At 29.9% G+C, this 23,043-nt stretch overlaps 4 protein-coding genes across 4 annotated transcripts; 2 read left to right on the top strand and 2 right to left on the bottom strand.

Moving 5' to 3' along the window:
* Positions 1–521: 521 nt before the first annotated feature.
* Positions 522–6,405, top strand: LOC119688089. Its single transcript, XM_038102726.1, has 2 exons — positions 522–992; positions 4,131–6,405. Exons 1-2 carry the CDS (start codon positions 871–873, stop codon positions 6,193–6,195), a joined length of 2,187 nt encoding a protein of 728 aa, XP_037958654.1. The 5' UTR covers positions 522–870; the 3' UTR covers positions 6,196–6,405.
* Positions 6,406–8,283: 1,878 nt separating this feature from the next.
* LOC119687182 lies at positions 8,284–9,661 on the bottom strand. Its single transcript, XM_038101429.1, has 2 exons — positions 9,451–9,661; positions 8,284–9,405 (listed from the first exon to the last, which is right to left on the bottom strand). Exons 1-2 carry the CDS (start codon positions 9,607–9,609, stop codon positions 8,563–8,565), a joined length of 1,002 nt encoding a protein of 333 aa, XP_037957357.1. The 5' UTR covers positions 9,610–9,661; the 3' UTR covers positions 8,284–8,562.
* A 1,781-nt stretch (positions 9,662–11,442) lies between these two features.
* On the bottom strand, positions 11,443–14,346 carry LOC119688556 (putative nuclease HARBI1). The gene is made up of 2 exons (XM_038103229.1): positions 13,734–14,346; positions 11,443–11,492 (listed from the first exon to the last, which is right to left on the bottom strand). The coding sequence occupies exons 1-2, from the start codon at positions 14,344–14,346 to the stop codon at positions 11,443–11,445; spliced, it is 663 nt and encodes a 220-aa protein (XP_037959157.1).
* Positions 14,347–15,743: 1,397 nt separating this feature from the next.
* Positions 15,744–21,503, top strand: LOC119687181. The gene is made up of 2 exons (XM_038101428.1): positions 15,744–16,086; positions 19,228–21,503. The coding sequence occupies exons 1-2, from the start codon at positions 15,965–15,967 to the stop codon at positions 21,290–21,292; spliced, it is 2,187 nt and encodes a 728-aa protein (XP_037957356.1). The 5' UTR covers positions 15,744–15,964; the 3' UTR covers positions 21,293–21,503.
* The last annotated feature ends 1,540 nt before the right edge of the window (positions 21,504–23,043 follow it).

Below are 23,043 nucleotides of genomic sequence, written 5' to 3' on the forward strand. Positions count from 1 at the left end.
AATATTTGACTATTAATAAATTCTTTTTAAAAACCTATTGACTTATACTATATTAAACTTTGTGATTCTGATTTAAAATCCTACACCTCTTAAAAAACACCCTATAGTTTATTAATCCACAGATAAGCGAATTTCACTTATACTTACATACATATGTATGTACATTGATTCGTCTCGTCGAGTGCAGTGGCATCACTAACATCACTGGTACTGCTACAGTGTATATATATATAATAATAATATAATATGTACATATGTATATTTAAAATATAAGTACTCGCTTGGCAGTCACAGCATACTAAACCAGCACCCGTCGCTATAACATTGCATAGTAATAACATTTTAATAACTAATATAATACTTATTGTGTGTATGACTGTCATTAATTATTATATCAATAAAATTAACAAGTAATACAAGTAAATATATACTTTAATAAATATATTAGTAATATATTTACCTACATATGTATATATAATAATTTTTATTTGTACAATAAAATTCACTTTAAAAATCCCTTAACTTTAGGCACCCGTTATTCAAAATGCATTGTCAATACTTTTTCCAACATACATGGATGTGTGTGTGGTCTCATATATTGTTTATTCATTTTGAGAGTCGTAGGAATGAAAAAGAAATAAAGACAAGAAAGCGTTTAACTGGGATATAGGGAAACGCGTAGCTAAACAAAAAGTAAAGCGGGAAATGCCCGTTAGTAAAATTTGAGATCTGATAGTGGAGGCAACTTGTGAGTGTGAGCAAAGTCGTGTCCTATTACTTTATTGGATCTGGTACTGCGCGGAGTTCTAATGTAGAAGTGAAGAAGTGATCAGTTTTTAGAAGTGTGATCAGTGAAAAATTGTCAATAAAATGAACGAAGAATATATGAGTTGTGTTATTTGCCATGAAAAATTCCGTAATGGCGTAGATATATACTGTACAACCTGTGGACATGTATTTCATCAACCTTGCATACGCAGTTGGCTAGATCGGTAAAATATAATTTTAATGCAATACATCTGTGTTTGATAATAACTTATTTTGTTAGATAACCATTGTGTTTCTGAACACATGCAGTTTATTGTGTAGAAAAGTAATACCCAAATTGTTATTTATGTGTACTTATGTATTATATATGTACGTATATATGGTATTATGTGTATATTTCACAATTCAGTGTTCATATGTTACAATATTTTAGAATCAATGCCTTGCAATAATTTTGATTTTCTAAGTAAAGCATCTAATTAGTGTGGTGGCCCCGCCTATAAATTGTTTCCATAAACCAAGAACGTGTGTGTCTAATAGAAATATACATATAACTGAATTTTTCTATAATAATGATAGTTATTTTGATGCCAACATGTTAGAAACATTAATGTGTCTTATGATGTTTGCGATTACGAATAAAAATGCGAAATGATTGTTTTTCTGAATTCTTCATATATAAGATATATAAACCTAAACTGAACTAACAAAGTATTGAATTTTTCTTTAGGATCTTTAGGTAGAAATAAATACATATCAATGATTGTTTTATAAACAACTTTTTAAATTATGTCTCTTAGAGTTTTCCCTGAGATTTCTTTTTAATCTAAGTGTTAACTTGCAATTTTGTAAAAGTTTTTACCAAAAATGACACAGCATTTTTTAATCATACTTGTACGCCCTATTTAAGGCTTTGAAAAATTCCAACGTTCCCCTATTCGAAACATGCAGAAGGAATATTCGAAGAGGTAAAGAGATCAGCTCAGATTAAATTTAATTTTGAACGACTAACGACTAATGATGATTTGTATCTTTTCAACTTTCCCTATTATCTCTTCTTTTCTTGCAAGTGGATTTACTCTTAGTTCACAAAGTTTGTAAAGGACGAGACTTCCTGCTCATTGTTCGAAAGTTAAAAATATTAGTTCTAATTTATATTTATATATAATTATATATATGATATGATGTATGATGATATATATGATTACATATATATATACATATATAAATTATTAGAACCAAAATTCTAATTTAAGAGCTTTTAGTGCATACAATGTATTAAAATATATATATATGTATATATCACATATCATATCATCATATATATGAATTTTACTTGATGTACATATATTTTTATAGATATATATATTGTATATATTAATTATGTAAATAAAATATCATTACATAATATATTTTATATATATATAAAGTAATAATATGTATATAGAAAATAATTATATATATATAATTATATATATTATATATATATATATATAAAATTTTTATATATATAAAAAATATACTATAATTTATAAAATAATAATAAATTATAATTATAATTTTTTTACAACACCTAGTGGGCTATTTTATCATTCTTCGAATGATTTAAAAAATATGAAAATTTGGTTTTTTTAAATAAAAATTTTCTATATATATGAAATATATATTTTTATAATTTTCGCAATTTTTTTTTTTTTAATTTTCAACTTTTTGTAGGGGATCCCTATGTCACTGTTGATCCCGTTGTGTATAGAATGAAATAAAGCGAACGAATAATCTTCCTTAATGTCCTCGGAGTAAACTCATTTAATTGTTTTCTTTAGTTTTTCTTTAGTTTAATTTTTGCATATATTAGTTGGAATCTAACATTTTCATTTGAATTGAGGTTTGTGCTAACCATTAACATATACTGGCCATAAAGTATAATGAAATAATGCTCTCATCATCCTTTAGTTTTGCCCTCGAAAGTATACTTAAAAATAGACTAATAATTAAAAGATCTGAGGATCTTAAGAGTTGAAATGTTATATGCATAGTAATCACGATGATAAGAAGCAAAATCGTCTTAACAAATTCAACTCGCTTCCATTTCAGTAACCGACTCTAAGCTAAACTTAATTGTGTTCTTCATATATTTTGCTATATACTGTACCCTTTAAAATCGACTCGGCTTTATATTTGAATATGCATCTCCATACCATGATTTAGGGTGAGTGCTTCATAGTAGTAATGATGCAAATGTGCACATAGTTTACGGCGAACTGGGGACTGCAAACTGAGAAAAACTGTTCGCTTCTATGGTTTTAAATATGGATAAATCTAAAAATATAAGTCTTGCATATAAAATTGCATGTTCAAGCTGTTCGCAAAAAGTTTCCTTGGTGTCGTCATTCATAGCTGTCATCGGGACATGTGCATTAATTAGGCTGATGTAAAAAACTTTGCCTTGATACGGATTTTAGCAAGCCTTTCGTTGATTGATGTAAAGATTGATACCAAATTTTTAAGCGCTCGGTTTACCACAAATCCGACACCGAATTTCTGTTCTGCTTTGTTGCACGGCAGCTATAATAGATGTCATAATGTCGCAATATTTAAGTCCCGTCCATCGCATTTCCTGCAGGGTGGTAATGTCAGCTTTGTGTTTCTTGAGGACGTTAACCAGCTGTATAGACGAACCGTCTCTGTAAAGAATTCGGACATTCCAAGTGCATATTCTTAAATCGTGTCCCTTATAACGTTTGCGTGTGTCGTCAACAGTAAATTGTTTCCTTATCTGAGGTTGACTCTTCGTTTTTATTGGAGTTATGGTTTTACATGATAGGTTCCAAGCTCGATGCACAAGGTCATATGTCCATGAGAAGGATTTCACTGCACACATTAGTTGACGACACACGGATGATTGTAGAAGTACAATTACGTAGAATTGTAGAAGTACGCGTAGAGGCTGTGTGTCAACATGAAGAGAACAGTGAAAAGGTTACAAACACTTACCAGGTTAAATGCAATCGGGCACTTTACTTTCTATGTTCACTTTCTTAACATTCCGATATAATAAATTAATAAACTACCGTGTGCATTCCAAAAGACAAACACCAAAACCTTATTTGTGCTTTTGGAGGCTCATTGCTTGACACCGTAATGGCATGAACAAATTCCTTATATTTCAAACTTAACTCAAAACATGAACTATAAAATTTGATCGCCAGAAAAATGAGAGGTTCAGGGATATAGACCGGACTGCTTCCTGAACATAAACTCATTTCTACCTTATTTTGATAGCCAATAAAAAATATTAAATTATGCAATTTATGTTTATGTTCAATATAATTTTAATGAAAATTTTTAATATGTGTTTACAGTGCAGGCACTTGTCCCGAATGTCGTGCCGTTAATCCAACTATTCATCGACTTTATTTGAATGTTGCTGACCCAACAAATTTGGAAGAAGAAGTCCGTACATTAAGGCAGAAGACTGAGAGTGATGCAGAGACCATTGCACTTTTAACAGTAGATTTTAATGAGAGTAATGCTAAGCAAGGGGAATTGCAAAAACAATTAGATGAATACATTATTAAATGCAGCAATATTGAATACGATTGCAATCAAAAAGTTCTGGAACTAAAAAACCAATTGGAAGAAAATATCATAGCAAGTAGTCAACAGCAGGATAATTTAGAGCGACAATTGGAAGAATGCGAAATTAAATACGGTTGTATTGAAATAGAATATGTTGACAAAGATACACGACTTAGAAATGAGATTGAGGAACATAGAAAGCAACAACTTCAATTGATAAAAGAATTAGAAAAGTATATGCAGAAATGTAGTAGCATGGAATGTCAGGAACTAGAAATCGAAGCCGAAGATAAAAACAAAGACGATACTGTAAATGAAAAAGAATTACTGCAATTACAAATTAATGATTTAACAGATCAAAAAAATTATATGGAAACCCATTATACAGGCAAAATCAAAAAATTAGATATTCAGCTGGAAATAATTTTGGACCGTGTCATTGAGTTGGAAGATCAGTTGAAATTGGCTTTTGTGGAAAAAACTGCATTAGAAGCACAAGTTAAATTGCAGGTGGAATCTAATGAACCTAATAATAAGATGTCGGAAGACAGTACATGTGACGGACAAAAATGTAGTGAAAAGTTACATATTCAGCTCAAACAATGCATTTTGAATTGCTCTGTGAAAGAAAAAAAAATCGTCGATCTAAATGAGCAAATTCAATATTTAACAGAACAAAGCAAACAAATATCAGCTAAACTAAAACAGGAAATGCTTAAAAATCACACTCTAGAACAATCCTTAAAAACTTCAAAAATGGTTGCAGTTTCTGAGGAAAACGATTGTGTTGTAGAAGAAAAACATCAGCAGGCCACCTCTGAACTGAAAAAATCGATGGAGTATATAACTCTGTTAAAAAATGAAAATGAACAATTACAAAAAACGTTGCTACATATGAAAATTCCTTACATGTATGAAAATTTATTTAGGGATAGTGTCAACTTTATGAATTTCAGACCATCCAGCAATGATTTTCCGAACTTTTTTCCAGTTTTTAATAAATCGCCGATGGCAACATCTATTTTGACAAATGCCGAAGAAGCAAAAAATGAGCCGAACAAAAATGCATCTTTAATGTCATCAAATGAACAAAACACTACTAAAAACGAAAATTCTAAAACCATCTTGTCATTGTCAAAGGGTTTGCGCAAATGTGTTTCGTCTGGTGATATCACATTTCCTGTAATAGCGTCATCTGAAGACGAATATATAGAACCTAATACAGCAGTAGTGATAAAAGGTATACCAAAACATGAGAATCCTGGCAATTGGGTGATGTATGTGCTTACATTAGCTGCTCAAGCAACTGTTCTGATAACAGAAAGTGACATCAAGAGAGTAACCATATTGAAAACACAACGTGGCAATTATGGTTTTAAGGGTTTAGTGGTTACTTTGCGTGTTCAATTTCAAAGTACAGCTGTGAAGGATAAATTCCTTGATGTAAGATCCAAAATACGTAACAATCCCATGTTCAGTACTTTAACGATACACGAATATATTTCATTCCCCCAAAATCGCACGAAAATGCAAAATATGGACCATAATCAAAACAAGCCGAAAGCATTTGATGAGACTTTGCTTAACCATGCAAAATCCTTAAAAAGCATTAAATTCTATTCTGTTTATTGTATAAATAGCCGCATTTTCACAAAACGTACCAAATGTTCAAAACCAATCGAAATAACAAGTATGGCACAAATTGATGATTTGAAAAGAGAGTACCACGCAAAGGAAGCTAATAAGTCAAAGAGGGAAGTACAGAAAGATTCTCCAATAAATCATAAACCGAAAGCAGCCAAAAATGATGCAGGTTCATCAGAAACTGCGCCCACTTCAATTTCTTAAAAAAATCACCAAGATAGTATAGTTTGTAGATGGATGAATAACTACAGTTGTTGAATGCGATCCATAAATCAACAAGTTGACCCATTGAATGTTTGAAGACCGCCTCATAAATGCTACGCCAACGAAGAGCAACAAAAAAAATTCAGCAAATGTTATACTTAAACTCCTTAATTAATTTATAAGTTACTTACAATGCTAATTAATTAAATATATAATCAACTTGTATTAAAAAAATGATTTTATTTTTATTAAAAAGGTTTCAATATTATTCCATACTTTCTGGGAGTGATAATCATATATACCATATGTATACGTATATAGTATAGCTTCATTATTTGATCTATTTAGATAGGATTTATTATGGCTTGTGGTAATAAATGAGCATTACTTTAATATTATAAAAATGTATTAACGAAATCAATGTTTTATCAAAACTCGTGAATCCATGTACGCTACGCCAGTTCTTACTTCAAAAAAATGAAATGTGGTAAAGGACCTTCTTGACAATCTTTTTTTATTGAAAATACTTAAAGGCAAAATATTTTTTCAATCAATTATAGTTTTGTAAGAGTAAAACTGGGTCAAAGTACATTACAGAAGAGAAAACTATGTTTCTTAAAGTGTAAGGAACATATCCTGGAACAACAAGATATGTTGTTTTGCTTTAGCCTTTAGATCTTCCATATCGCTCCTAGATGGGAAATATATAGCAACATAGCCTATTTATATCTCTATCTGAACATGTTCCTGAAACATAAGTTTGTTCTATTACCAAGCCTTCTAAACATTTTCATATATAATTTTTATATAGTTTTAACATACCGATTTTACAAATAAAATTTTTTTTTAATTTTGAATTTTTTTTCTTCATTCATTTTTTTTTCTTTTCTTTTTTATTTTTTTTTCTTTATGAAAAAAGAAAAATTTTTCCTTTTTTATATTTTATTTTTATGCTTTTTTTATAGATTTTGTATCTTTTTGAATTATTTTTTTATGCATTTTTTTATTTATAGATTTATTTTTCTTTATAAATTTTTATGTTTTAATAATTTTTTTTTTCTTTATGAATTTTTTTTTTTCGTTACGAATTTTCCAAACATTAGTAGAAAAATATCCAAAATTTAAATGAGTTACTGATATATTATCGATTTAAAAATTTTCATTTATAAGATAAGGACTTTAACATAAAACTAACTACAGTTTTAATGAAAATCCAATCACCTGAGTTTAATTTTCAATTCTAACTTAGACGCCTTTAAGTTCGGAGCCAGAAGTGCGTGTGGTTTATTAAATAACTTATATTGTATATTGGTTAAGATATATGATTTCTTACTTTATTATTATCGTACAATTTCTTAGTTGGAACATGCATAGAGTGTCCAGTCCGTATACAAAGTAAAGGATTATTCATTTCAGTAAGTACAAAGAAATAACAATTTTTCGCATCTTCAATGATGAGGCTCATTTTTAGCTTATTGGATATGTCAATAAACAAAAGTATTTCTTTTGAAATAAAGAAAATCCACAAGTAACTGTCGAAAAGTCATTGTGTCCACGAAACGCATGAGTAACGTCTGACTTTAAGTCCTCAAACTTCTGCAGGTGCGTTAGCACCATATTCTTTAGAACATGACGAAGATGTCACACATATTGTCAATTCGGTTCGCTACTATCACATCACTATTTTGGAATTAACTTAAATATTTGGATGTGTGAGGTAAGTGATTTTTTTTTTAAGAGGACGTTGCAATAATCAAGTCAAACACCGCGTCTTATTTGATATCAACAATTTGGTTGTCAAATAATCAAATAATGATAACAATGATGAATGAATACATGAGTTGTATTTTAATTTTAATTCATCCCATAAATTTCTTTACATAAATTAAATTTCACATTTTGTTTAAATATTTGGTTCCAGATAATCATTGTATCTAAATGTAGTTCGTTCTTTGAGTTATGGAACCACAATACCGACTCCTCTACACCCACTTCAATAGTTTTTTTTGATACGAATTATAATTATTTTACATTAGTATAATAAATGAAAGTACTTTTATAACATCACAGAATAAAAAAAAACCAATATAATCATTACGTATGTCCGGTTATTTAAAAATTAGCCGAAAGTTCGTCCTTTTATTACAAAAATGGAAGTTTCATTACACAGTTTCTCCAAATGATATAATTTATCACAATATTTATTGCATAAAACATAATTTATATATTTGGGATTTTCGTAATACATTCATCTATTTTATTTGATAAATGACTACAAAAGTAGATGATTTATTAAATATATAATGTATTTTCTTTAAAGAATGTATTAGAGCTATTCCATGTAACGTGCTTTTACGGTTGTGTCCATCATTTCAAGAAAACCGTACCTAATTTTTTGCTTTCCTTCTTTTTTGGAGTCTTTTGTACTTCTTCGGACACGTCACGATTCTTCATGCACTGCTTCTTAATCTTATTGCTTTTACCAATTAAGCTACGAGTTGATGATTCGTCTTTCATCTCACTAAAAGAACGACTGTTCTCACGGTGACGTAAATTTGCTCTTAAACGCTTTTTTGGTTCCCTAGTCTTCTTACGATTTGCCCTAGTAACAATGTTAGGGCCATCTTGATTTTGGATATCAAGTTGATTCGCTTCTTCCAAATTCTTACAGTAAATACCGCTCTTACGTTTCGGGCGATGTCCCGATATTTCATTATCAGATTCCTTATGGCTGGTCATGTCATGCTGAGAGTTTGCCCCTGAAGTTACACATACATCTGGTATTAGTGTAGGTTTGACTTGACTCTGACAGCTTATTTCAGTGCTAATGTTAGATGAATTAGGTTGTAATTCAGCTTCAGGTTCAGGTTCAGGTTCAGGTTCGAATTCGGGTTCGGGTTCATGTCTAGTTTCTGTTTCCATGTTAGATACATCATGCTTTGGTGTATCAAGTTGATCAAGTGAATCTATAATTGGAATGTTCCGTTCATCAATTCTTTTAAGCCATTTTCGCTTTTCCAAAGCTAAGTCAATGAACGGTTTTCGTTGTGCATATGTCATCGAGTTCCAGTTCTTAACAGCAAAATTTCGCAACAGTTTTTCAGAATTCGAGTCTTGTGTCAAGACCCTAGATTGTGTACCAGTTAAACCAGTGGCAGTAGCTCGAGAATGGCTTAGATCCAGTGTACCATTTGTATATAGCAAAAAAACCTTTTTGTATTCATTTATATAGTTGACAAAGGGACTTATACTCACTTCGTGCATTTTGCCTCTGCGCTCTATTTTGCGCCATAGAGAACTCGAACTATACCGATACCGTTTTTTCTTCCCCGAACAGAAACGTTTCAAAAAAATCTTGAATATTTTCTTCAGCCATTGATGAGCAGAAGAAACCAGATCAATTGCTCTACCCATCGTGTAAAATATTAATACAATATTCTCTTAAGAATATTTGTATTAGAAATACTTAAATTTTCAATTTAACAAATATAAAATTATATTTAACGAATAGAAAAAAAAATGTTCTTTTCATACTTGAAACTTTTTTTCCTGTTTTAAAAAATCATTGGTAGATTGATGAAGCTTTTTTCTATTAAACAAGGCTAATGTGATTATTGTTTAAAAAATATTTCACATTATTTAATATTGAAAATATTAAATAGAATAGAGTTTGTAAATAGAATCTAAACTCGGTACCTCGGCATGTATGTCCAATATATATTGGTTTTTTTGTGACGAATTATTTATTAACGAATTACCGAGTGAGGTCGGAGTACCTCAGTTTTCTCTACTTTTTTTATTTGATATAAATTGAGCTGTTATTGCTAAAGTAATAATCTCTATTTCTGAAAATATAATTGATAATTAAAATACATTTAAGGTTATTCATTGATTTTTATTAATAATAAGTTTGACACCTTTACCTAACAACCTTTCTTTCTATATCTCATTTTTATACATACGATATTTTCACACATTAACATCGGTGTTTTACAAAAGATTTCTTTCCAGAAATATCACGAAATTTCAATCGTTATCATAGTTATACATTAACATTACGATTGTTATAGTCTTTTAGCTGTTTAAGTGACTATATTTTTGATATTTACAAAACAAAGACAAATAATATTACTATACCGTATATTCCCAGCAATGACTTGGAGAGTTTTAGTGGGAAATCAAATCTGTTAGATCAAAATCAACTGTTTTTCGGTAGTTTACTAAATATAAATATAACTATACAAGCATCTATGATACCATACAGTCTATAAATATTATATATATATAATTATTTTCTATATACGTATTATTACTTTATATATATATAAAATATATTATGTAATGATATTTTATTTACATAATTAATATATACAATATATATATCTATAAAAATATATGTACATCAAGTAAAATTCATATATATGATGATATGATATGTGATATATACATATATGTATATATTTTAATACATTGTATGCATTAAAAGCTCTTAAATTAGAATTTTGGTTCTAATAATTTATATATGTATATATATATGTAATCATATATATCATCATACATCATATCATATATAAATTATATATAAATATAAATTAGAACTAATATTTTTAACTTTCGAACAACAATGAGCAGGAAGTCTCGTCCTTTACAAACTTTGTGAACTAAGAGTAAATCCACTTGCAAGAAAAGAAGAGATAATAGGGAAAGTTAAAAAGATACAAATCATCATTAGTCGTTAGTCGTTCAAAATTAAATTTAATCTTAGTGATCTCTTTACCTATTCGAATATTCCTTCTGCATGTTTCGAATAGGGGAACGTTGGAATTTTTCAAAGCCTTAAATAGGGCGTACCACAAGTATGATTAAAATACGCTGTGTCATTTTTGGTAAAACCTTTTACAAAATTGCAAGTTAACACTTAGATTAAATAGAAATCTCAGGGAAAATTCTAAGAGACATAATTTAAAAAGTCATTGATATTTATTTCTACATAAAGATCCTAAAGAAAAATTCAATACTTTGTTAGTTCAGTTTAGGTTTATATACCTTATATATGAAGAATTCAAAAAAAAAAATCATTTCGCATTTTTATTCGAAATCGCAAACATCATAAGACACATTAATGTTTCTAACATGTTGGCATCAAAATAACTATCATTATTATAGAAAAATTCAGTTATATGTATATTTCTATTAGACACACACGTTCTTGGTTTATGGAAACAATTTATAGGCGGGGCCACCACACTAATTAGATGCTTTACTTAGAAAATCAAAATTATTGCAAGGCATTGATTCTAAAATATTGTAACATATGAACACTGAATTGTGAAATATACACATAATACCATATATACGTACATATATAATACATAAGTACACATAAATAACAATTTGGGTATTACTTTTCTACACAATAAACTGCATGTGTTCAGAAACACAATGGTTATCTAACAAAATAAGTTATTATCAAACACAGATGTATTGCATTAAAATTATATTTTACCGATCTAGCCAACTGCGTATGCAAGGTTGATGAAATACATGTCCACAGGTTGTACAGTATATATCTACGCCATTACGGAATTTTTCATAGCAAATAACACAACTCATATATTCTTCGTTCATTTTATTGACAATTTTTCACTGATCACACTTCTAAAAACTTATCACTTCTTCACTTCTACATTAGAACTCCGCGCAGTACCAGATCCAATAAAGTAATAGGACACGACTTTGCTCACTACAAGTTGCCTCCACTATCAGATCTCAAATTTTACTAACGGGCATTTCCCGCTTTACTTTTTGTTTAGCTACGCGTTTCCCTATATCCAAGTCAAACGTTTTCTTGTCTTTATTTCTTTTTGATTTCTACGAATCTCAAAATGAATCAACAATATATGAGCCCAAAAAGTATTGACAATGTATTTTGAATTACGGGTGCCTAAAGTTAAGAAATTTTTAAAGTGAATTTTATTGCACAAATAAAAATTATTATATATATACATATGTAGGTAAATATATATTTATAAAATTATATGATTACTTGTATTACTTGTTAATTTTATTGATATAATAATTAATGACAGTCATACACACAATAAGTACACCCAACTCTTTTTTTACACGGTAGATACGTTCCTCAGAAATCCGTGTAAAAAAAAACCGTGTAAAAAAAGAGTTGGGTGTATTATATTAGTTATTAAAATGTTATTACTATGCAGTGTTATAGCGACGGGAGCTGGTTTAGTATGCTGCGACTGCCAAACGAGTACTTATATTTTAAATATACATATGTACATATTATATTATTATTATATATATATACACACAAATTCTACATAAAATTAAATTAGTTCCGCATCATTTCTATTTTTAAATTACGAATTACGAAAAGTTCAACTAATTATCTTTAAAACGCAGTAAATTTCAATGTGTCTACTATGCCAATTTTCAAAACCCCATGGGTGCATATCTCCTAGGAAAAAAATCAGAAAATTTTTTCCCGAGGTACGGGTCTTCTTATTTTATGAAAGGAGCTCATAAAAAAATTTCAGCCAAATCGGAGGTCATGATGTCAAAAAGGTGTTCGAATTGTAAAAGAATGACCCATACACAATAGGGGTATTCACTCTCTCTTGCAAACTCATTGCAAGATTTGAATTGACGGTTAGTAAAATTTTGAGATATGTTAATCTATGGCTATGCTATATACATGCGTTTCGTTCAATGATTTAAAACGATGTGGCCATTAATTAAGTTTTCACAAATATAATATTATATACATATACATTTTGGACTATTGAATGAAGTGTTTGGACACATGTCTAATTTTCAGCCGCTTGTGATATGTACGGACACATTGCCACAGCCACCAGCTAGTTTTGCGCTAGGCGACGAAATTTATTTTATTGAATCGTCTGCAGACAACACATCATCCAGCTCTGCACCGAAAGTCGTGCGTTCTGCTGTGCAAAACCCCACCAACCCCTCGATAAAAAATATAACAAATAACAATAATAAATTAAGAATTAGTTATATTTTTATTATACTAATTATTTTTATATTATATTATTATTACATATATTAATATATATATTACGTTTTTATATGTTTTTATACATTATTCTTGTCTTGAAATAAACCTACTGAAAAAAAGTAATGTTGCAATTGACTTCTTAAATATATTATTAAATATATATACATATATGTATGTTTTATATATTTGTATTCGTAATTATTGAAGCTCTTCGAAGCTCCTTTATTGGTTCTCTGACTAGATTCATTCTGCATAAGCTCATCAGATTCTTCGTCGTTGTCATGTACGTAATCCACGTGTTCTGTATCATCACATGAAGGTCGGAAAATGTTGTGCAATATGCAACAAACAAGGAACCAATTTGAACAAAAATTATGACTTGTATCATTATGAATACGGATTCGTAACTTCTTAAGACTACCGAAGCGTTCCTTCAGAAGTCCAAAACAATGTTCAATCCTTACACGAAATCTGCTATGGCGTAAGTTAAAAGTTTTACGTTTGGAGTAGTCAAGCTGTTGGGAATTTGACCGAAACGAAGTTATAAGAGTTTTAAGTAAAGGATAAGCAGAATCGCCTGCTAACCATTGTTCCGAAGAAAATAAAGAATTTTCTTGGATGCAGAGAGCACTTGTACGAAACATGCGAGCATCATGTGCACTTCCAAAGTGACCAACTGCGACATGTCGAATCTTCAGCTGATAGTCACATACGACTTGTGCTTTTATTGAATACACTCTATTTTTTGAAAAATAAGATGTATGGTTAACCACTGGTGCTTCGGCAAGTTTTATTTCAGTACCGTCAATATTTCCAATGCAATGTGGAAGCTCATGATAGGTTTTGTCCACTATATCTTGTCGTTCAGCTACATCTAGCCACGTTATAAATTTGGTTTGCAGCTCCAATATGAAACGAAAGACTCTTCGGGTTATTTTATAAATTGTTTCCCCATTTCCAACACCAAATAATGTAGCGACTTTGCGAATAGCCGCATTTTCGCTTGATAAACCCAAACGATATAAAACAATAGCAAGTTGAAGATCGAGAGGGAATTGTTGAATTGAATGTGAATTAGTGAACTCCGCGCTAGTGTTTATCAGTGATAGCATTAAGGAAAATTTGTTCCAATTTACTCTAAGCATCTGACAAAAACGGCCTTCATCGAATTCTTTAAGAATGGTAGATCTCCATTGAATAGATTTTGGTACGGGTTGGTGATTTCCGTGATGGTTTACTAAAGTAAACAAAAGGTCTTCATTTAATTGCTCCATCACTTCCCAGTAATTTGCATCATCTAACAAATAGAAACTATACAGTACTGAAAACTACATTAACAACATGTTAATACCTTTAATCAGAATATTAAAAGCACTATTTTCAATAAAAAAATCTATACATTTTTGTATTTCAGTTGTTCGCGGCATTGTTATACTTTTATTTTTCTTTGCTCAATGTGATACGGCTGCAAAAACAGCTGATTCATTTTGATGATGCAATTCTGCAACAGAGGTGTTCTCGCAGTCTTGCAGTTTTTGTATAGCATTCTTGCATTTCGTGCTCCTTGCAATGACTTTACAAGAGAGAGTGAATACCCCTATAGGTTTTAGTATTGGAAGATTGCACGCAATTGCACGAAATTTTGTGCGTGTGTTTTGTTGTTGTTATTTGCATTCTCGTACAATCTGTGCATTTCGTGCACCTTGCAATGAGTTTGCAAGAGAGAGTGAATACCCCTATTGTGTATGGGTCATTCTTTTACAATTCGAACACCTTTTTGACATCATGACCTCCGATTTGGCTGAAATTTTTTTATGAGCTCCTTTCATAAAATAAGAAGACCCGTACCTCGGGAAAAAATTTTCTGATTTTTTTCCTAGGAGATATGCACCCATGGGGTTTTGAAAATTGGCATAGTGGACACATTGAAATTTACTGCGTTTTAAAGATAATTAGTTGAACTTTTCGTAATTCGTAATTTAAAAATAGAAATGATGCGGAACTAATTTAATTTTATGTAGAATTTGTGTGTATATATATATAATAATAATATAATATGTACATATGTATATTTAAAATATAAGTACTCGTTTGGCAGTCGCAGCATACTAAACCAGCTCCCGTCGCTATAACACTGCATAGTAATAACATTTTAATAACTAATATAATACACCCAACTCTTTTTTTACACGGTTTTTTTTTACACGGATTTCTGAGGAACGTATCTACCGTGTAAAAAAAGAGTTGGGTGTACTTATTGTGTGTATGACTGTCATTAATTATTATATCAATAAAATTAACAAGTAATACAAGTAATCATATAATTTTATAAATATATATTTACCTACATATGTATATATATAATAATTTTTATTTGTGCAATAAAATTCACTTTAAAAATTTCTTAACTTTAGGCACCCGTAATTCAAAATACATTGTCAATACTTTTTGGGCTCATATATTCTTGATTCATTTTGAGATTCGTAGAAATCAAAAAGAAATAAAGACAAGAAAACGTTTGACTTGGATATAGGGAAACGCGTAGCTAAACAAAAAGTAAAGCGGGAAATGCCCGTTAGTAAAATTTGAGATCTGATAGTGGAGGCAACTTGTAGTGAGCAAAGTCGTGTCCTATTACTTTATTGGATCTGGTACTGCGCGGAGTTCTAATGTAGAAGTGAAGAAGTGATAAGTTTTTAGAAGTGTGATCAGTGAAAAATTGTCAATAAAATGAACGAAGAATATATGAGTTGTGTTATTTGCTATGAAAAATTCCGTAATGGCGTAGATATATACTGTACAACCTGTGGACATGTATTTCATCAACCTTGCATACGCAGTTGGCTAGATCGGTAAAATATAATTTTAATGCAATACATCTGTGTTTGATAATAACTTATTTTGTTAGATAACCATTGTGTTTCTGAACACATGCAGTTTATTGTGTAGAAAAGTAATACCCAAATTGTTATTTATGTGTACTTATGTATTATATATGTACGTATATATGGTATTATGTGTATATTTCACAATTCAGTGTTCATATGTTACAATATTTTAGAATCAATGCCTTGCAATAATTTTGATTTTCTAAGTAAAGCATCTAATTAGTGTGGTGGCCCCGCCTATAAATTGTTTCCATAAACCAAGAACGTGTGTGTCTAATAGAAATATACATATAACTGAATTTTTCTATAATAATGATAGTTATTTTGATGCCAACATGTTAGAAACATTAATGTGTCTTATGATGTTTGCGATTTCGAATAAAAATGCGAAATGATTTTTTTTTTTGAATTCTTCATATATAAGGTATATAAACCTAAACTGAACTAACAAAGTATTGAATTTTTCTTTAGGATCTTTATGTAGAAATAAATATCAATGACTTTTTAAATTATGTCTCTTAGAATTTTCCCTGAGATTTCTATTTAATCTAAGTGTTAACTTGCAATTTTGTAAAAGGTTTTACCAAAAATGACACAGCGTATTTTAATCATACTTGTGGTACGCCCTATTTAAGGCTTTGAAAAATTCCAACGTTCCCCTATTCGAAACATGCAGAAGGAATATTCGAATAGGTAAAGAGATCACTAAGATTAAATTTAATTTTGAACGACTAACGACTAATGATGATTTGTATCTTTTTAACTTTCCCTATTATCTCTTCTTTTCTTGCAAGTGGATTTACTCTTAGTTCACAAAGTTTGTAAAGGACGAGACTACCTGCTCATTGTTGTTCGAAAGTTAAAAATATTAGTTCTAATTTATATTTATATATAATTATATATATGATATGATGTATGATGATATATATGATTACATATATATATACATATATAAATTATTAGAACCAAAATTCTAATTTTAGAGCTTTTAATGCATACAATGTATTAAAATATATATATGTATATATCACATATCATATCATCATATATATGAATTTTACTTGATGTACATATATTTTTATAGATATATATATTGTATATATTAATTATGTAAATAAAATATCATTACATAATATATTTTATATATATATAAAGTAATAATATGTATATAGAAAATAATTATATATATATAATTATATATATTATATATATATATATATAAAATTTTTATATATATAAAAAATATACTATAATTTATAAAATAATAATAAATTATAATTATAATTTTTTTACAACACCTAGTGGGCTATTTTATCATTCTTCGAATGATTTAAAAAATATGAAAATTTGGTTTTTTTAAATAAAAATTTTCTATATATATGAAATATATATTTTTATAATTTTCGCAATTTTTTTTTTTTTAATTTTCAACTTTTTGTAGGGGATCCCTATGTCACTGTTGATCCCGTTGTGTATAGAATGAAATAAAGCGAACGAATAATCTTCCTTAATGTCCTCGGAGTAAACTCATTTAATTGTTTTCTTTAGTTTTTCTTTAGTTTAATTTTTGCATATATTAGTTGGAATCTAACATTTTCATTTGAATTGAGGTTTGTGCTAACCATTAACATATACTGGCCATAAAGTATAATGAAATAATGCTCTCATCATCCTTTAGTTTTGCCCTCGAAAGTATACTTAAAAATAGACTAATAATTAAAAGATCTGAGGATCTTAAGAGTTGAAATGTTATATGCATAGTAATCACGATGATAAGAAGCAAAATCGTCTTAACAAATTCAACTCGCTTCCATTTCAGTAACCGACTCTAAGCTAAACTTAATTGTGTTCTTCATATATTTTGCTATATACTGTACCCTTTAAAATCGACTCGGCTTTATATTTGAATATGCATCTCCATACCATGATTTAGGGTGAGTGCTTCATAGTAGTAATGATGCAAATGTGCACATAGTTTACGGCGAACTGGGGACTGCAAACTGAGAAAAACTGTTCGCTTCTATGGTTTTAAATATGGATAAATCTAAAAATATAAGTCTTGCATATAAAATTGCATGTTCAAGCTGTTCGCAAAAAGTTTCCTTGGTGTCGTCATTCATAGCTGTCATCGGGACATGTGCATTAATTAGGCTGATGTAAAAAACTTTGCCTTGATACGGATTTTAGCAAGCCTTTCGTTGATTGATGTAAAGATTGATACCAAATTTTTAAGCGCTCGGTTTACCACAAATCCGACACCGAATTTCTGTTCTGCTTTGTTGCACGGCAGCTATAATAGATGTCATAATGTCGCAATATTTAAGTCCCGTCCATCGCATTTCCTGCAGGGTGGTAATGTCAGCTTTGTGTTTCTTGAGGACATTAACCAGCTGTATAGACGAACCGTCTCTGTAAAGAATTCGGACATTCCAAGTGCATATTCTTAAATCGTGTCCCTTATAACGTTTGCGTGTGTCGTCAACAGTAAATTGTTTCCTTATCTGAGGTTGACTCCTCGTTTTTATTGGAGTTATGGTTTTACATGATGGGTTCCAAGCTCGATGCACAAGGTCATATGTCCATGAGAAGGATTTCACTGCACACATTATTTGACGACACACGGATGATTGTAGAAGTACAATTACGTAGAATTGTAGAAGTACAATCATCCGCGTGGGGCCGCGTAGAGGCTGTGTGTCAACATGAAGAGAACAGTGAAAAGGATACAAACACTTACCAGGTTAAATGCAATCGGGCACTTTACTTTCTATGTTCACTTTCTTAACATTCCGATATAATAAATTAATAAACTACCGTGTGCATCCCCAAAGACAAACACCAAAACCTTATTTGTGCTTTTGGAGGCCCATTGCTTGACACCGTAATGGCATGAACAAATTCCTTATATTTCAAACTTAACTCAAAACATGAACTATAAAATTTGATCGCCAGAAAAATGAGAGGTTCAGGGATATAGACCGGACTGCTTCCTGAACATAAACTCATTTCTACCTTATTTTGATAGCCAATAAAAAATATTAAATTATGCAATTTATGTTTATGTTCAATATAATTTTAATGAAAATTTTTAATATGTGTTTACAGTGCAGGCACTTGTCCCGAATGTCGTGCCGTTAATCCAACTATTCATCGACTTTATTTGAATGTTGCTGACCCAACAAATTTGGAAGAAGAAGTCCGTACATTAAGGCAGAAGACTGAGAGTGATGCAGAGACCATTGCACTTTTAACAGTAGATTTTAATGAGAGTAATGCTAAGCAAGGGGAATTGCAAAAACAATTAGATGAATACATTATTAAATGCAGCAATATTGAATACGATTGCAATCAAAAAGTTCTGGAACTAAAAAACCAATTGGAAGAAAATATCATAGCAAGTAGTCAACAGCAGGATAATTTAGAGCGACAATTGGAAGAATGCGAAATTAAATACGGTTGTATTGAAATAGAATATGTTGACAAAGATACACGACTTAGAAATGAGATTGAGGAACATAAAAAGCAACAACTTCAATTGATAAAAGAATTAGAAAAGTATATGCAGAAATGTAGTAGCATGGAATGTCAGGAACTAGAAATCGAAGCCGAAGATAAAAACAAAGACGATACTGTAAATGAAAAAGAATTACTGCAACTACAAATTAATGATTTAACAGATCAAAAAAATTATATGGAAACCCATTATACAGGCAAAATCAAAAAATTAGATATTCAGCTGGAAATAATTTTGGACCGTGTCATTGAGTTGGAAGATCAGTTGAAATTGGCTTTTGTGGAAAAAACTGCATTAGAAGCACAAGTTAAATTGCAGGTGGAATCTAATGAACCTAATAATAAGATGTCGGAAGACAGTACATGTGACGGACAAAAATGTAGTGAAAAGTTACATATTCAGCTCAAACAATGCATTTTGAATTGCTCTGTGAAAGAAAAAAAAATCGTCGATCTAAATGAGCAAATTCAATATTTAACAGAACAAAGCAAACAAATATCAGCTAAACTAAAACAGGAAATGCTTAAAAATCACACTCTAGAACAATCCTTAAAAACTTCAAAAATGGTTGCAGTTTCTGAGGAAAACGATTGTGTTGTAGAAGAAAAACATCAGCAGGCCACCTCTGAACTGAAAAAATCGATGGAGTATATAACTCTGTTAAAAAATGAAAATGAACAATTACAAAAAACGTTGCTACATATGAAAATTCCTTACATGTATGAAAATTTATTTAGGGATAGTGTCAACTTTATGAATTTCAGACCATCCAGCAATGATTTTCCGAACTTTTTTCCAGTTTTTAATAAATCGCCAATGGCAACATCTATTTTGACAAATGCCGAAGAAGCAAAAAATGAGCCGAACAAAAATGCATCTTTAACGTCATCAAATGAACAAAACACTACTAAAAACGAAAATTCTGAAACCATCTTGCCATTGTCAAAGGGTTTGCGCAAATGTGTTTCGTCTGGTGATATCACATCACCTGTAATAGCGTCATCTGAAGACGAATATATAGAACCTAATACAGCAGTAGTGATAAAAGGTATACCAAAACATGAGAATCCTGGCAATTTGGTGATGTATGTGCTTACATTAGCTGCTCAAGCAACTGTTCTGATAACAGAAAGTGACATCAAGACAGTAACCATATTGAAAACACAACGTGGCAATTATGGTTTTGAGGATTTAGTGGTTACTTTGCGTGTTCAATTTCAAAGTACAGCTGTGAAGGACAAATTTCTTGATGTAAGATTCAAAATACGTAACAATCCCATGTTCAGTACTTTAACGATACACGAATATATTTCATTCTCCCAAAATCACACGAAAATGCTAAATATGGACCATAATCAAAACAAGCCGAAAGCATTTGATGAGACTTTGCTTAACCATGCAAAATCCTTAAAAAGCATTAAATTCTATTCTGTTTATTGTATAAATAGCCGCATTTTCACAAAACGTACCAAATGTTCAAAACCAATCGAAATAACAAGTATGGCACAAATTGATGATTTGAAAAGAGAGTACCACGCAAAGGAAGCTAATAAGTCAAAGAGGGAAGTACAGAAAGATTCTCCAATAAATCATAAACCGAAAGCAGCCAAAAATGATGCAGGTTCATCAGAAACTGCGCCCACTTCAATTTCTTAAAAAAATCACCAAGATAGTATAGTTTGTAGATGGATGAATAACTACAGTTGTTGAATGCGATCCATAAATCAACAAGTTGACCCATTGAATGTTTGAAGACCGCCTCATAAATGCTACGCCAACGAAGAGCAACAAAAAAAATTCAGCAAATGTTATACTTAAACTCCTTAATTAATTTATAAGTTACTTACAATGCTAATTAATTAAATATATAATCAACTTGTATTAAAAAAATGATTTTATTTTTATTAAAAAGGTTTCAATATTATTCCATACTTTCTGGGAGTGATAATCATATATACCATATGTATACGTATATAGTATAGCTTCATTATTTGATCTATTTAGATAGGATTTATTATGGCTTGTGGTAATAAATGAGCATTACTTTAATATTATAAAAATGTATTAACGAAATCAATGTTTTATCAAAACTCGTGAATCCATGTACGCTACGCCAGTTCTTACTTCAAAAAAATGAAATGTGGTAAAGGACCTTCTTGACAATCTTTTTTTATTGAAAATACTTAAAGGCAAAATATTTTTTCAATCAATTATAGTTTTGTAAGAGTAAAACTGGGTCAAAGTACATTACAGAAGAGAAAACTATGTTTCTTAAAGTGTAAGGAACATATCCTGGAACAACAAGATATGTTGTTTTGCTTTAGCCTTTAGATCTTCCATATCGCTCCTAGATGGGAAATATATAGCAACATAGCCTATTTATATCTCTATCTGAACATGTTCCTGAAACATAAGTTTGTTCTATTACCAAGCCTTCTAAACATTTTCATATATAATTTTTATATAGTTTTAACATACCGATTTTACAAATAAAATTTTTTTTTAATTTTGAATTTTTTTTCTTCATTCATTTTTTTTTCTTTTCTTTTTTATTTTTTTTTCTTTATGAAAAAAGAAAAATTTTTCCTTTTTTATATTTTATTTTTATGCTTTTTTTATAGATTTTGTATCTTTTTGAATTATTTTTTTATGCATTTTTTTATTTATAGATTTATTTTTCTTTATAAATTTTTATGTTTTAATAATTTTTTTTTTCTTTATGAATTTTTTTTTTTCGTTACGAATTTTCCAAACATTAGTAGAAAAATATCCAAAATTTAAATGAGTTACTGATATATTATCGATTTAAAAATTTTCATTTATAAGATAAGGACTTTAACATAAAACTAACTACAGTTTTAATGAAAATCCAATCACCTGAGTTTAATTTTCAATTCTAACTTAGACGCCTTTAAGTTCGGAGCCAGAAGTGCGTGTGGTTTATTAAATAACTTATATTGTATATTGGTTAAGATATATGATTTCTTACTTTATTATTATCGTACAATTTCTTAGTTGGAACATGCATAGAGTGTCCAGTCCGTATACAAAGTAAAGGATTATTCATTTCAGTAAGTACAAAGAAATAACAATTTTTCGCATCTTCAATGATGAGGCTCATTTTTAGCTTATTGGATATGTCAATAAACAAAAGTATTTCTTTTGAAATAAAGAAAATCCACAAGTAACTGTCGAAAAGTCATTGTGTCCACGAAACGCATGAGTAACGTCTGACTTTAAGTCCTCAAACTTCTGCAGGTGCGTTAGCACCATATTCTTTAGAACATGACGAAGATGTCACACATATTGTCAATTCGGTTCGCTACTATCACATCACTATTTTGGAATTAACTTAAATATTTGGATGTGTGAGGTAAGTGATTTTTTTTTTAAGAGGACGTTGCAAT

The sequence above is a fragment of the Teleopsis dalmanni genome, chromosome X (genome assembly GCF_002237135.1).
Source record: "Teleopsis dalmanni isolate 2A chromosome X, ASM223713v2, whole genome shotgun sequence".
Taxonomy (NCBI): domain Eukaryota; kingdom Metazoa; phylum Arthropoda; class Insecta; order Diptera; family Diopsidae; genus Teleopsis; species Teleopsis dalmanni.

Excerpts from the sequence above, each read along its gene's own strand:
- LOC119687182 (XM_038101429.1), bottom strand. The coding sequence starts at position 9,609 with ATGGGTAGAGCAATTGATCTGGTTTCTTCTGCTCATCAATGGCTGAAG. Across the intron at positions 9,406-9,450 it reads GCAGAGGCAAAATGCACGAA|GTTTTTTTGCTATATACAAA; the intron begins GTGAGTATAAGT and ends GAATACAAAAAG.
- LOC119688556 (XM_038103229.1), bottom strand. The coding sequence starts at position 14,346 with ATGCTATCACTGATAAACACTAGCGCGGAGTTCACTAATTCACATTCA. Across the intron at positions 11,493-13,733 it reads ACAGCTTGACTACTCCAAAC|AATCAATGCCTTGCAATAAT; the intron begins GTAAAACTTTTA and ends ACAATATTTTAG.
- LOC119687181 (XM_038101428.1), top strand. The coding sequence starts at position 15,965 with ATGAACGAAGAATATATGAGTTGTGTTATTTGCTATGAAAAATTCCGT. Across the intron at positions 16,087-19,227 it reads ATACGCAGTTGGCTAGATCG|TGCAGGCACTTGTCCCGAAT; the intron begins GTAAAATATAAT and ends ATGTGTTTACAG.
- LOC119688089 (XM_038102726.1), top strand. The coding sequence starts at position 871 with ATGAACGAAGAATATATGAGTTGTGTTATTTGCCATGAAAAATTCCGT. Across the intron at positions 993-4,130 it reads ATACGCAGTTGGCTAGATCG|TGCAGGCACTTGTCCCGAAT; the intron begins GTAAAATATAAT and ends ATGTGTTTACAG.